The following is a 14,801-nucleotide window of genomic DNA, read 5'->3' on the forward strand; positions in this document are numbered from 1 at the left end:
CCAATTACTGGTCACTACTTGTAATTGTCCTTTGACTTCCTTTTTCAGTTTTATTTTTGTCCTTGTTTTTCATTCTTTCGTTTTTTCTTTTGAGGATTTCAATTTCGCTCCTTAGGTAACCTAATTCTTTAATCTTTTGCTCATTACTCTTACACAAAGTACCTAATCAATTCTCTAAGTACAGCTGGGTAATCCAATTTTAAATATACAATTTCTTCCATTAAGTCATTTACTTTGCGATTTCTTAATGCATTACTATATCTAATATCTCTACAAGCTTTTACCTATTTCACCTCGGTTTCTTTGAATCCCAGAAAAACTTTTATTTTTCCACCTTTGGTTTTTCCTTGGTGTATCTATCAAACCATATTTTTTGGGGATGACACCTCTCGGACTTTCCACTATTCTTACATCTAGTCCTCTCTTTTGTTGGTTCATTTGTTATCCTTTCTTCTCTCTCTTTCTCCATTATGCCAAAACTATACCAGTTTCAAGAACTGGATTACTTTAACCAGCCACTCGAGTACCATAGCTTACTCATCGTGTACAGTAACAACAACAGGTTTCCTTCGTTTTTGACAATAAACCTCTAGATAGGTGTGTTCATACGCAGTATTTCCTTTCGCTTCAGTGTCTGTGGTGGTGGTGGGGATGTGTTAAACCACTTTAGGCTGTCAGGCCCTGCTGTAGAGGTGCTGTATCTTGCTCCATTGCTTCTGACCTAGTCAGTGGGTAGGGGACAGCGTCAAGCAGCCAAGAGATTTTTTTTTTAAAGGGAAACAAATGGGTCCAAGATGCATGATGGGTGCATACATGCCTTGACTGATTACTTTCTTTGTGAGGGGAAGAAGCCTGTTGGTATATAGAGGTTTGTTTATATACCATTAGGTGAAGTGTATGATCATTGAAACGGTTAGAATTTATATAATCTCATAATTTTTAACTTGGTGTGGTATAAACAAAGCTTGTGTGGTAAATATTGCAGGTTGAATGCAAATGCAACACAACCCTGAAGCTAGTGAATGAGAACAAAATGTGTGTCCCTCGCAATTACTCATGTGACACCAACAAATTCTATTGTGCAAATGGAAAATGCATATCAAGGCTTTGGGCTTGTGATGGTTCAGATGACTGTGGAGACAACTCTGATGAAAACAAAAACTACTGCAGTAAGTATTTTTACCTAGTTATAGTTACCAGGTGATATGGGTGGATGGTGGATGCATGACTTGGCTAGTTACCTCCCATATAATGGGAAAGAAGCATTTTGGTATATGGATATACAGTAGAAAATTGTGGAAGTTGGCTTGTGTTGTACATTAGATTTAAGATAGTGTCCACCCAAGTCTTGTATACTTTGTCAAGCACTTAAATTTTTTTCTAGGAATAATGCACAAAAATTTTAAGCACAACACTAATGTTAAACCTCTTTCTCACAGCTTACCATACATGTAGTCCAAGCGAGTTCAGGTGTAAGAATGGACGTTGCATATTTTCAACGTGGAAGTGTGATCATGAAGATGATTGTGGTGATGGCTCAGATGAAGAGAATTGTGAATATCCTCCTTGTGCAGAAGGGGAATTCACCTGTGCTAATCATCGATGCATTCCAGAATCACAGGTGAGTATTTAACAAGTTCATCTTTTCATGAATGGCCACCATCCATGAGGAGGTAAGATAAGAAGGAAACAAAAGGGTGGTGGATAGGAGTGGAATGGGTCAGAGTGGGTGGGTACCTTGACTGGTTACCTCCCTTATAAAGGGGAAGAGGCCCTTGGTATGTAGATAGATATTTCAAGTTGTACCAGTTTCCACAACTGAGTCAGCAATTTATAATAGAGAATTATGACAGGAGACATTATTTCATAAAGTTTCATGCAGGAAGAAGGGAAATGTTCAGTGTAATCCTTTGGTGTTTATCTGAATTTTTAAACTCTGCTGTACTACTTGCAGTTATATCTGCAGACTACCAGAAATGTGTGAGAAGTATGGTAGGGGCTAGTAGACTGAATAGAGTGAAAAACTAGGAGGTGAGGAGGAGAGCAGGGGTGGAAAAGGAGTTTAGAAATAGGGTTGATGAAAGAGTATTGATGATGGTTTGGACAAATGGAAAGAATGAATAGATAAAGAAAACTAAAAGAAGTGTGTAAGGCAGAGGTAGATGGAGTGAACAGGAGGGGGCAACCGAGGATGGGATGGATGGATGGGGTAAAAGGAGCATTGGGAAAGAGGGTGATGTTTGTTGAGGAAGGGAGAAGACAAGAGAGGGGTTAGGGGAGAATGATTGTGTATGGATGGTACTGTGATGCATGGGAGTGGGTGGGGGATGGTGGGGTTAGGGAGTGGTTATGTGTGAAAGATATTTTGATGCAGCCTGAAGGAATTTCTCCCCATATCCTCTTTTCTGCACAAGGGGGCAGAGAGGGGGGAGGGGGTCGCTGATTAAGTGAAGTGGTCTTGCTGTATTGCTTCGGATCCAGGGCAATTGGTGAGATGCAGGGATGATCCATCTTGGAGGAGCCAAGAAAAGAGGGGTGGTGAATGGGAGTGGAATGGGTAGGAATGAAATCGGTGGGAGTGGAATTATGCCTTTTGACTTCAGCTACCTCCCTTGTAAGGGGGGGAAAACCTTTGGTATTTGTGGCTGTTCAACTTGTAAATGGATGGGGTAGTTTGAGAGGTAAATGCAAGGGTGGTGGGTCAGGGATTGGAGATGGTTAAAGAAAATGGAGAAAAGTGGGAGGTGAGCCAGCTGTTGTTTGCGGACGACACTGTGCTTGTGGCAGGATCGGAGGAGGGATTGAGGAAGTTGCTGACAGAGTTTGGGAGTGTGTGATAGAAGAAAGCTGAAGATAAATGTGGGTAAAAGTAAGGTGATTAGATGTTCAAGGGGTGAAAGTGGCAGCAGACTGGAAGTGAGCATTAAAGGAGAGCAACTGGAGGAAGTGGATAGTTTTAGATACTTGGGTGCAAATGTGGCAGGAAAAGGAGTGGAGGTGGAGGTAGAATGTAGATTGAGAGAAGCGAATAAATGCCTTGGTGGATTAAAGAGTGTAATGAGGAATAGACATCTGGGAATGGATGCTAAGTGGAGGTTATATGAAGGAGTGATTGTGCCAACAGCACTGTATGGGGCAGAAACATGGAACATAAGAGAGGAAGAGAGGAGGAGTTTGAATGTGTTTGTGATGAGGTGTCTGAGAAGTATGATGGGGGTTACTAGGCTAGATAGTGTGAGAAATGAGGAGGTGAGAAGAACAGGGGTGGAAAGGGAGTTGGGAGATAGGGTTGATGAAAGATTAGGATGGTTTGGACACATGGAAAGAATGAGTGAAGAAAGACTAGTAAAAGAGGTATGGAAGGCAGATGTGGAGGGAGTGAACATGAGGGGATGTCCTAGGATGAGGTGGATGGATGGGGTGAAGGGGGCTTTGGGGAAGAGGGGAATGTCTGTTGAGGAAGGACGGGAGAGGACAGAAGAGAGGGGTGAATGGAGAATGGTTGTATATGGATGATGTGGTGCATGAGGTGGAATGGGCGGGGGGATGGGGGTTGAGATAGTATGTGTGAGCAAAATTCGACGCAGCCTGAAGGGATTTCTCCCTGTCTTTTCCTTTTATGCATGGGGGGATGGAGAGGGAGGGTCGCCGATTAAATGAAGCGGCCTTGCTGTGGCTGTGCTGTGTCTTGCGACACTGCCTCTGACCCAGGGCAGTGGACAAGGTGCAGGGATGACCCGTCATCCAGGAGATGCTAAGATAAGAGGGAGGGTGGAGGGGTGTGGAGTGTATTCAGGGATGGAATGGGTGGGAATGATTTTATGCCTTTTCCTTTTTGGCTACCTCCCTTGTAAGGGGGAAAAAGCCTTGGTATATGTATGTATATATGTATTTGTAGATGAATAAAATAAACGTTCATATGAGCTGTTCATCATACATATACCCACGACTTTTTCCTCCTTATCTTCTGTCCTTTCCCGTCCTTCCTTGACAGACATTCCCCTCTTTCCCAATGCCACTTTTACGCCATCCATCCATCTCGTCCTAGGTTGCCTCCCCATGTTCACTCCTTCAACCTCTGCCTACCACACCACTTTTACTATTCTTTCTTCACTCGTTCTTTCTGTGTCCAAACCATCCTTATACTCTTTCATCACCCCTGTTCTCCTCCTCACCTCCTCATTTCTCACTACATCCAGCCTAGTAACCCTTAACATACTTCTCAGGCACCTCATCTCAAACGCATTCAAACTCCTCCTCTCTTATGTTTCTGCCCTGTACAGTGCTGTTGGCACAATCACGCCTTCATACAATCGCCTCTTAGCATCCATTCCCAAATGTCTATCGCTCAACACACTTTTCAATCTGTTTATGCATTGTAATTAGTGTTTCTTTTAGCTGTTCAAATTCTTTGTCAAGTGGATAATTAAAGCTTTTAACAAAACTAAACTGGTGATGAACTGATTAATGTAGGATTGTATGCTTTGACTTGGCAAATTACCTATAATGGAGAGAAAGGTGTTTTGGTATGTATATATAATAAGAAACTTTTCATTTTCAGGTATGTAATGGTATTAATGACTGCAAAGACAAACATACATCAGATGAAGCCAGAGAACACTGCCCAGAGGTGACCTGCCCCCCAAAAAATCTGCGCTGTGAAAACACAACCATCTGTGTTGAACCCTATTGGTTATGTGATGGTGACAATGACTGTGGGGACAATTCTGATGAAGATCAGCTTCATTGTTCTAACCGGTCATGTCCTCCGAACAGCTTCAGGTACAGAATAATTGAATAGTGAAAGAATTTTGTTCAGTGGTAAAACTGTATAGAAATGAATTGAACTCTTAAAAGAATTAATAAGCTCATTCTCGGTAGACAAAAACATTTGGAAAATGTATAGTAAGAATACATGAGCAATGTAGATGAAGCTTAAGTTGCACAATTTTTTATTTTGGTACTTGATGAAATTAATATAACTAAATGCATGGTCTGTTGTAGGTGCCCCAATCATCGTTGTATACCTGGTACCTGGCATTGTGATGGAGATGATGATTGTGGAGACAATGCTGATGAACCTGAAGATTATTGCAAGAAAGAAGATCGTACCTGCTATGGTGATCTCTTTACATGTGATAATGGCAACTGTGTTCCCAAAATATACATATGTGATGGTGATAATGATTGTCATGATGGCTCAGATGAGGATGATCGTCACCAATGTAGTAAGTTTTTGACAAGTTCATACCCCAATGTGACAAATTATGATTTTCATCTTATATTTATTTTATTTATTGTTATATTTATTATTAGAAGTGAGCATAAAATCCACTCCCACCCATTCCATCCCCACATGGAATGGGTGGGAGTGGATTTTATGCCTGTTTTTTGGCTACCTCCCTTGTAAGGGGGAAGCCTTTGGTATATGTATGTATATTTTTTTAAGGGGGGGAGAGGTTGCCATCTTAAATGGGTGAGAACCAGCTCAATTAGATCCTGTTCTCAAGATGATGTCTTCCTACCTTGTCTCTGACCCAACCAATGTGGTGTGGGACAGCTATGACCTTTCATCTATGAGGTACAAAGATAAAAAGGACAAAAAATTGTTTTCATGGGTGTGGTGTCCACATCCCCTTATAAAAGGGTGAAAGCCCTCGTATGGGAGGTGGCCAGCCAAGGCGTGCATGACAGGTCATTCCTGCATCTCGCCCACTGCCCTAGGTCAGAAGTAATGTAGCAAGACACAGCACATCCACAGCAAGGCAGCTTCATTTAATAGGTGACACCCTCCTCTCCATTCCTTCATGCAGAAAAAGAGAAGATGGGGAGAAACTCTTCAGGCTGTCAAAATATCATTCACACTTGCTCCTTCACCCCCCCCCATTCCCCACCCATTCCCTTCCATGCATCACAACATCATCCATACACAGCCATTCTCCATTCACCCCTATCTTCTGTCTTCTCCCATCCTTCCTCAACAGACATTCCCCTCTTTCCCAATTTTACCCCATCCATCTATCTTGTCCTTGGTTGACCCCTCATGTTTACTCCTATCTCTGCCTTTGTCACCTCTTTTACTAGTCTTTCTTAACTCATTCTTTCCATGTGTCCAAACCATCCCAATACTCTTTCATCAATGCAATCTCCCAGCTCCCTTTCCACCCCAGTTCTCCTCCTCACCTTGTTTCTCACTCCATCCAGCCTAGTAATCCCTATCCTACTTCTCAAACACCTCAACTGAAACACACAGAGAAACAGTGAGTGCCAGAACTATACACGATTTTAAGAATAAACTGGATGTGGAGAGATGTGAAAACGGGTCACTATGAGCATAGCTCTCATCCTGTATGTTTCTGCCCCATACAGTGCTGTTGGCTCAATTGCTCCTTCATACAATCTCCTCTTAAAATCCATTTCCAAATGTCTATTTCTCATTACACTTCTTAATCCCCCAAGGCATTTACTCGCTTCTCTCAATCTACATTCCAACTCCACTCCTCCCTTTCCTGCCACATTTGCACCAAGTATCTAAAACTATCCTTTTCCTCCAGTCTCTCTCCCTTAATACTCGCTTCCAGTCTGCTGCCACTTTCTCCCCTTGTACATCTCATCACCTTACTTTTATCCACATTTATCTTCAACTTCCTTCTTTTGCACACCTTCCCAAACTCTCACTAACTTCCTCAATCCCTTCTCTAATTCTGCTACAAGCACAATGTCATCAGCAAAAAACAACCGGCTTAGCTCCCACTTTTCTCCACATTTAGCAACTCCCTAAAATACTCTGCCCATCTTCCTCTTGCTGCTATCTCTTCCATTATCATCTCTCCATCTGCACCTTTTACATTTTCTTCTCTACCTTATTTTCCTCTTCCTCTCTTAATTTCTTTTCAAAACAATGTTTTTATTTCTTTCAAAATTTTGTCATACTCCCACCCCACCTCTGATCTGCTCTCCTCCCTGCCTCCCCCATCCTATGCTCCATCTCTCCCTGCACCTCACATGATTCTTTCATTCCATTCTGCAGTGAATCTGCAAACTCTCACTTCCCCACCCCCAGCCCTTCCCATTCCACACACCATTCCCACACACTGCGACTCCCTGAAACATCTTCACTCCCAGCTCCACTCCACCCCTACCCCCTCCCACTACTCTCAGCCTCTTCCTACATTCCCCCTCCTTCTTCCTCTCATTTAAGCAGTTCACTTTGAGCACCTCCCTACCCTCTGTCATTTTCCTCTTTCTCCATCTGTCCTCAACTCTGACCTTTCACCAAAAAGTGATCTGATATTCCCCCACTCTCCCCTAAAAACATCCTTAACTCTTCCTACACATTTTCTGGTAACTACCCCACCAATTTGGTGGGGTAGTTATCAGGAAATGTGGAAGTTAGAAAATTGAAAAATTCCTGAGGAGCAGTTGTCCTCCCAGACCCTTTACTCTCCATCCCCACCCCTGAGGGCACAGCCCTGCACAATGACATGGAATCATTTCCATCTTCATATAACTTTCCCTTTGTATTTGTCTTCAGATACCTAACCTGTTTTCTAATAGTTTTCATTCCTCCCAGATATTTACTTCCTTCTTTACATAGCAATTCTCCATTACTCCATTTACTGCAACATGTACCTTAAATACTTAAAACTCCACTTCTTTCTCCCATTATAGTTAGGTAGACAAGTATATAGGTAGATAAAAGTGTACATGTCTAAGGCAACTTGTCCTCTTTGCAACTAGATGACAGGAAATGTGACAACGAAACTGAATTTACCTGTGAAGCCAACAAACAGTGGGGACGTACCAAATGCATTCCCAAGAAATGGGTATGTGATGGAGATCCTGATTGTGTGGATGGTGCTGATGAAGATGTATCTGTACATCATTGCCCACCTCCAGAACCTTGTGGAGAAAACGAGTTCACCTGCGATAATGGTCGCTGCATCAGTACAGTAAGTGGTGGCTTCTTGCTTGTTAATAATACTGTATGTCTACATTGATTCTTAAAAATGTAAACTTTCTCAGAATCATATAGTACAAGGAACAAGGCAAAAAGTGTATGTATATTTAAATGTGTTTGGAAAGGTTTCTTTTATAAGGAAAGGAAATTAATGAGGTAGATTTAATCAAGAATGCCTTTATAATTTGATCTGTAGATGAAAGGATGATATGGCTGTTAAGAGTATTTTCATCTGCTTCACAAATTATTTTGAATAGATGTGGAGGTGGGGGGGCCAGCAAATGATGAAGCAGTGGGGGTAAACCAGCTCCAGCTGTCAGGCCCTGATGTGGAAGAGCATTTCCCTGCAGTATTACCTTTGATTCAGGTGCTGCAATGGGAGTGGTAGTTAAACAGGTTTTAATTGTGTATAATGTGGGTGTGCACTTTGACTTTGCCACATCCCCATATTTAGGGAATGAAGAAATCAAAGTATGCTCATGTCAAAACCCATTGAACCACCCCTTTCTAGCATGATAGGATGAATGGTTTCCCTGTCCCTTCCTGTATTGCAGAATAAACAGGTGAATTATATTTTCAGGAATGGAAGTGTGACCATGACAATGATTGTGGTGATGGCTCAGATGAAGGAATTGAGTGCAATTCCAAATACAGGAATTGTACAAGTGATGAGTTTTCTTGCAATAATGCAAAGTGCATACGTAAATCATATCGCTGTGATGGTGAAAATGACTGCCTTGACAACTCTGATGAAGTAGGATGTGGTGAGTAAATATGGTTGACTTATTTTTTATATATATTGTGTTTTAGACAAATGTCACTGAAAAATGTTTTGCAAGGAATTTCATTGTTTTAGATAATTTTACAAGTACTGTAAAAAATTTCATGTGGATCAAGAGTATTGTGCACACTTTTGCAATAAATTGTATACATTTTATAACCCCAACAGAGGATGAAATTGAAAAATGTGAACCTGGGCACTATCAGTGCAAGAATGGTGACTGCATTGAACTTAAGTTGGTGTGCAACAAAGTAGATGACTGTTCAGATGGAACTGATGAACCACACACTTGCAATGTTGACGAGTGTGCAAAGGTTGAAATGAACCAGTGTGAGCACAAATGTGTTAACATCATCACTGGTTATGAGTGTGCTTGTATGAATGGATACAAGTAAGTCTTGAGTATTGTTTACTGTGGTTGTAGTAAACTCGTAATATTGCTTTACTAGAGTATTGTCTTTGGTATGGTCATGAGGGAAGGACATGGTTGCATTAATTGGGAAAAGAAATGCTATCTGCTTCTTTTGGTGCTGTGAGACAGGTGACAAATTTATCCCTTTACTCATCTTAAGATCCTATTACCAACACTTGCCTACATCTGGAAGTACAACTTTGATAGACCAAGCCCTTACTCAATTTCAACTATCCTCCCTTTGTATGTTACCTTAAAGGTGACAGCTAGCAACTGCAGCCTACTTCTTACTAGCTGGTGACATAGAAATGGACCTATACTAATGCTATGCAGACAACAGTTTCTCTTCCCAAGAGGTGTATAGAAGGGTCTGTCTCACACCATCACTTGTTCTAATTCAACTTTAACTTTGATAAAATAGGGTGTTAGGTTTGATGTGATAGGAAAGAAGTGTCATTTAGATTGTCTATAGGGCACTTGTATTTGATGCTTGTAAAGTTCTGCTAGATAAAGCTCATTAAACTCTTGAATACCATAATGCCTATGTATGCATCATGAGCTGTGAGTGGGGTATATGAGGATGCTGGGGTCAGCTTCCTGATTATATTTATTTTGTAGGTATTAGATGTAGCTGAGTGACCCCTGTATTCTGTGAACAGGATCATGTTTTCTGTGAAGTTATATTTATTCAGGGTGAAAGAGAACAAATATAATGGCAGTAACTTTATATTTTGTAATGCGTGTATTATGCTGCATCATTGTACATGAGGCAACCAGATGTTCATGCAAATATTTGACTCGTATTAAAGAGGTTAACTATGAGATAATCATTGTATGTAAGTTTCTTTAAGCTGAGCGAGTCTTCATTGTGGAAATACTTTTAGATAGAATATGTTAACTTTGAAAAGTGTAATTTTCGTGAAAGGGTACATTATCTCCGTACCCATTCATATTAAAGTTGTATGTTTTGGTTATACTGGCATATCACCAATACATTAACTAATTTCCCATGGTAATGCAATAATTGGTATTAAGTAACACTTTCCTAATGTTACAGGTTGTTGCCAGATGGGAAAGCATGTGATGATTTGAACGAGTGTGTAGAGACACCTGGAGTGTGTTCACAGAAGTGCTTCAATACACCTGGTAACTACACTTGCAAGTGCGATGAGAAATATTATGAAAAAGAGATCAATGGAAAGACCTGCAAGAGAAGAGATAAGATTGACCCTTGGGTGGTGTTCTCAAACAAATACTATGTTCGAAAACTAACAGTAAATGGCTCACGTTATGTCCTCATGCATCAAGACCTACGAAATGTGGTGGCTCTTGATTTTGATGTTGCAGAAGATATGTTGTACTTTTCTGATGTCACAGCCAAGACTATCTATCGAGTGAAAATGAATGGTACAGAAAAGGAAGATATAGTTAAGCATGACAGTCATGGTCTTGAAGGACTTGCTGTAGACTGGGTGGGTCGTAAAATCTATTGGTTGGACCGTCATAGTAAACACCTTGATGTGGCTGAACTCAATGGAACCAACCGAAGAACACTAAAGTTTGATGATATCAGCGACCCACGAGCAGTTGCTGTACATCCAGGTATTGGCTATGTGTACTTCACTGACTGGCATCTTGAAACATACATTGGTCGAATTGGTATGGATGGATCGAACTTCTCTCGCATCCTTAACTTTGATAATAAGATAGTGTGGCCTAATGCACTAACTATTGACTACTTCACTGATCGCATCTATTGGGCAGATGCACATCTTGATTACATAGCCTTTGCTAACTTGGATGGTAGGAACCGTCATGAAGTTTTATCAGGCATTAAGGTTCCTCATGTGTTTGCTATTTCTGTGTTTGATGACTACATGTACTGGACAGACTGGAACTTAAAGGCTATCTTGCGTGCAAATAAGTTCACAGGAGAAGGTTTCGAGTATCTACGCAACACAACACATCGTCCATATGACATCCATATTTACCATCCACTGCGCCAGCTACCTTACTTTAACCCGTGTGATCCAAATAATGGAGGATGCTCCCATCTGTGCCTCATCTCACCATTAGGAGGAAATGAGGTGACCTATAAATGTCAGTGCCCAGACCAGTTCTTCTTGGACAAGGACAACAAAACCTGCATTGCCAACTGTACCCAAGGACAATTCCTCTGTGCTGGCAGTGATAACAAATGTATACCCTCGTACTGGAGGTAAGTACAGTCTCTTAAGACTTCTACACGAGTAGAAGTCACTTGAATAAGAATAGAATACAGTTAATGATATGAATGTTGGATATTCAGGAAGTAAAGAAAATAGTGGATGTAAGGCAATTTGTTGAATGGTTGTAAGGCTGAAGAGGGCTTGTCAGTATAGAAAATACCAGCTTTATATCTTGTACTAAAATGGTATAGGAATACACATGGGAGAAGCAGTACATAAAAACAAATGGTTGTAGTACAGTGTTTTCACAAAAGTTTTATGAAGTACAGGTAGGTCTCCCGGTTTCCTGTAATATAGTTGTTGTGAAAGAAGGAAGCTGAAGATAAATGTGGGTAAAAGTAAGGTGATGAGATGTACAAGGGGAGAGAGTGACAGCAGGCTGGAGGTGAGCATTAAAGGTGAAAGACTGGAGGAAGTGGATAGTTTTAGATACTTGGGTGTGAATGTGGCAGGAAAGGGAGGAGTAGGGGTGGAGGTAGAATCTAGATTGAGAGAAGCGAGTAAATGCCTTGGTGGATTGAAAAGTGTAATGAGAAATAGACATCTGGGAATGGATGCTAAGAGGAGGTTATATGGAGGAGTGATTGTGCCAACAGCACTGTATAGGGCAGAAACATGGAACATGAGAGAGGAAGAGAGAAGGAGTTTGAATGTGTTTGAGATGAAATGTCTGAGAAGTATAATAGGGGTTACTAGGCTAGATAGAGAAATGAGGAGGTGAGGAGGAGAACAGGGATGGAAAGGGAACTGGGAGATAGGGTTGATGAAAGAGTATTAGGATGGTTTGGACACATGGAAAGAATGAGTGAAGAAAGATTAGTAAAAGAAGTGTGGAAGGCAGAGGTGGAGTGAATATGAGGGGGCATCCTTGGATGAGATGGATGGATGGGGTGAAATGGGCATTACAAAAGAGAGGAATGTCTGGAGGAAGGACGGGAGAGGACAGAAGATAGGAGTGAATGGAGAGGGGTTGTGTATAGATGATACTGTGATGCATGAGGGGGAGTGGGTGGGGGTTGGGGGGTGAGGAAGTATGTATGAGAAAAAAAATTGACACGGGGGGGGGGGGGGGTCACCGAATTTATGAAGCGGCCTTGCTGTGGATGTGCTGTGTCTTGCGACACTGCTTCTGACCCAGGGCAGTGGACAGGATGCAGGGATGACCTGTCATCCAGGAGGTGCCAAGATAAGAGAGAGGGAGGAGGGTGGAGGGGAGTGGAATATATAGGAAATGGAATGGGTGGGAGTGGTTTCTATGCCTTTTTCTTTTTGGCTACCCCCCATATAGGGGGAAAAGCCCTTGGTACATGTATGTATGTAAAAGGGCTGAGAGGTGGTTACATCACAGCCTGGCCAGTGAACTCTGTCCTCTCAGGGGAGAGAGGATTCAGAGGGTTGGATATGAGGGGGTCTGGCATGCTGTAATGTATTTATCTAATTGTAGTACACAGGAAAAGAGCAGTGTTCGTTGGGTCCCGTCTCCTATTCTCTTATTTTTTATTATACCTAATCTCAAATTCATGTAGTTCCAACTTAATCTATATACTTGATTTCCAGTTCTCATATTTAGATTTGAATTCGCGTATTGTTTGAGCTTGGGCTATATCACCTTGTAAGCTATTCCAAGTATTTGTGCATCTGAGTAGAAAACTGCATTTCTTTGTGTGCTTTAGACATGTGGTCTTTCATAATTTGCTCCCATGACTTCTTAAAGCCCTCTCATTAATCGGGAGATCTTTTGTCAGTGCAATCTATCCCCTTTAGTAACCTGAATACTGCAATCATCACCTCTTTTTGATCTTTCAAAGTTGGCAGACCCAGCCAGTGCTATTGGTCTTATCTCGTATGCTTCTATCTGCCAGGCTGGGGACCAGTTTGGTGGTGAGACCATACTACTAATGCACATTCCAGTCTTGGATGGATCAGGGTTTCATAGAGTTTTTTCATATCTTGATGGAGAGATGATAATGGAAGAGAAGGCAGTAAGGGGAAGATGGGCAGAATATTTTAGGGAGTTGCTAAATGTGAAGGAGGATAGGGAGGGAAAGATGGCTGCAGTGGGAAATGCTAAGAAAATGACCATAATGAGTGAGGAAAATGGAGGAGAAATAAGGAAGGATGAAGTGAAGGCAGTTGTTAAGATGATGAAAGCAGGTAAGGCACCTGGTCTGGATGGATGACATGCAGTGTCTAAAAAAAGGAGGTACAGTGATAGTGGACTGGCTGGTGAGGTTATATAATGTTTGCTTGAGAGAGGGTAGAGTGCTGGAGGACTGGAGGAGTGCCTGTATAGTTCCACTTTACAAGGGAAAAGGGGACAAGTGTGAATGTAGTAGTTTCAGAGGGATTAGCTTGTTAAGTGTAGTTGGGAAGGCTTATGGGAAGATCTTGATTGAGAGGATTAGGAGAGGAACAGAGGGAGTAATTGGTGAGGAACAGTGTGGATTTAGGATGGGTAGAGGTTGTGTAGATCATATTTTTGTGGTAAGACAGATATGTGAGAAAGCTATAGGAAAGGGGAAGGATGTTTTTTGGTCTTTTATGGATCTGGAAAAGGCTTATGACAGGGTAGACAGTAAGGCACTGTGGGAGGTTTTGAGGATATACGGGATAGGAAAGCTTCTAGGAGCTGTCAAGAGTTTTTATGAGAGTAGTAGAGCTTGCATCAGGATTAGAAATGGAGAGAGTGAGTGGTTCGAGGTAAAGGTGGGACTTCGTCAGGGATGCGTTATGTCGCCCTGGCTGTTCAACTTGTACATGGATGGGGTAGTGCGAGAGGTAAATGCAAGGGTGGTGGGTCAGGGATTGGAGATGGTTAAAGAAAATGGAGAAAAGTGGGAGGTGAGCCAGCTGTTGTTTGCAGACGACACTGCGCTTGTGGCAGGATCGGAGGAGGGATTGAGGAAGTTGGTGACAGAGTTTGGGAGAGTGTGTGATAGAAGAAAGCTGAAGATAAATGTGGGTAAAAGTAAGGTGATGAGATGTTCAAGGGGTGAAAGTGGCAGCAGACTGGAAGTGAGCATTAAGGGAGAGCGACTGGAGGAAGTGGATAGTTTTAGATACTTGGGTGCAAATGTGGCAGGAAAAGGCGGAGTGGAGGTGGAGGTAGAATGTAGATTGAGAGAAGTGAGTAAATGCTTTGGTGGATTAAAAAGTGTAATGAGGAATAGACATTTGGGAATGGATGCTAAGAGGAGGTTATATGAAGGAGTGATTGTGCCAACAGCACTGTATAGGGCAGAAACATGGAACATAAGAGAGGAAGAGAGAAGGAGTTTGAATGTGTTTGAGATGAGGTGTCTGAGAAGTATGATGGGGGTTACTAGGCTAGATAGTGTGAGAAATGAAGAGGTGAGGAGGAGAACAGGGATGGAAAGGGAGTTGGGAGATAGGGTTGATGAAAGAGTATTGGGATGGTTT

General features: G+C 41.8%; 1 protein-coding gene across 3 annotated transcripts in view; it reads left to right on the forward strand.

The window, feature by feature from the left end:
* mgl (low-density lipoprotein receptor-related protein megalin) overlaps positions 1–14,801 on the forward strand; it is a 509,881-nt gene that overhangs the window by 468,179 nt on the left and 26,901 nt on the right. For all 3 annotated transcript variants that reach the window (XM_076204914.1, XM_076204826.1, XM_076204998.1), the window contains exons 37-44: positions 986–1,169; positions 1,440–1,621; positions 4,562–4,782; positions 5,005–5,228; positions 7,741–7,952; positions 8,541–8,724; positions 8,910–9,132; positions 10,211–11,371. In XM_076204914.1, coding sequence (XP_076061029.1) covers positions 986–1,169; positions 1,440–1,621; positions 4,562–4,782; positions 5,005–5,228; positions 7,741–7,952; positions 8,541–8,724; positions 8,910–9,132; positions 10,211–11,371 — 2,591 coding nt within the window. The remainder of the gene's footprint in view (positions 1–985; positions 1,170–1,439; positions 1,622–4,561; positions 4,783–5,004; positions 5,229–7,740; positions 7,953–8,540; positions 8,725–8,909; positions 9,133–10,210; positions 11,372–14,801) is intronic.

Source organism: Oratosquilla oratoria, chromosome 1 (genome assembly GCF_046742065.1).
Source record: "Oratosquilla oratoria isolate Oo_2021 chromosome 1, ASM4674206v1, whole genome shotgun sequence".
Lineage (NCBI taxonomy): Eukaryota > Metazoa > Arthropoda > Malacostraca > Stomatopoda > Squillidae > Oratosquilla > Oratosquilla oratoria.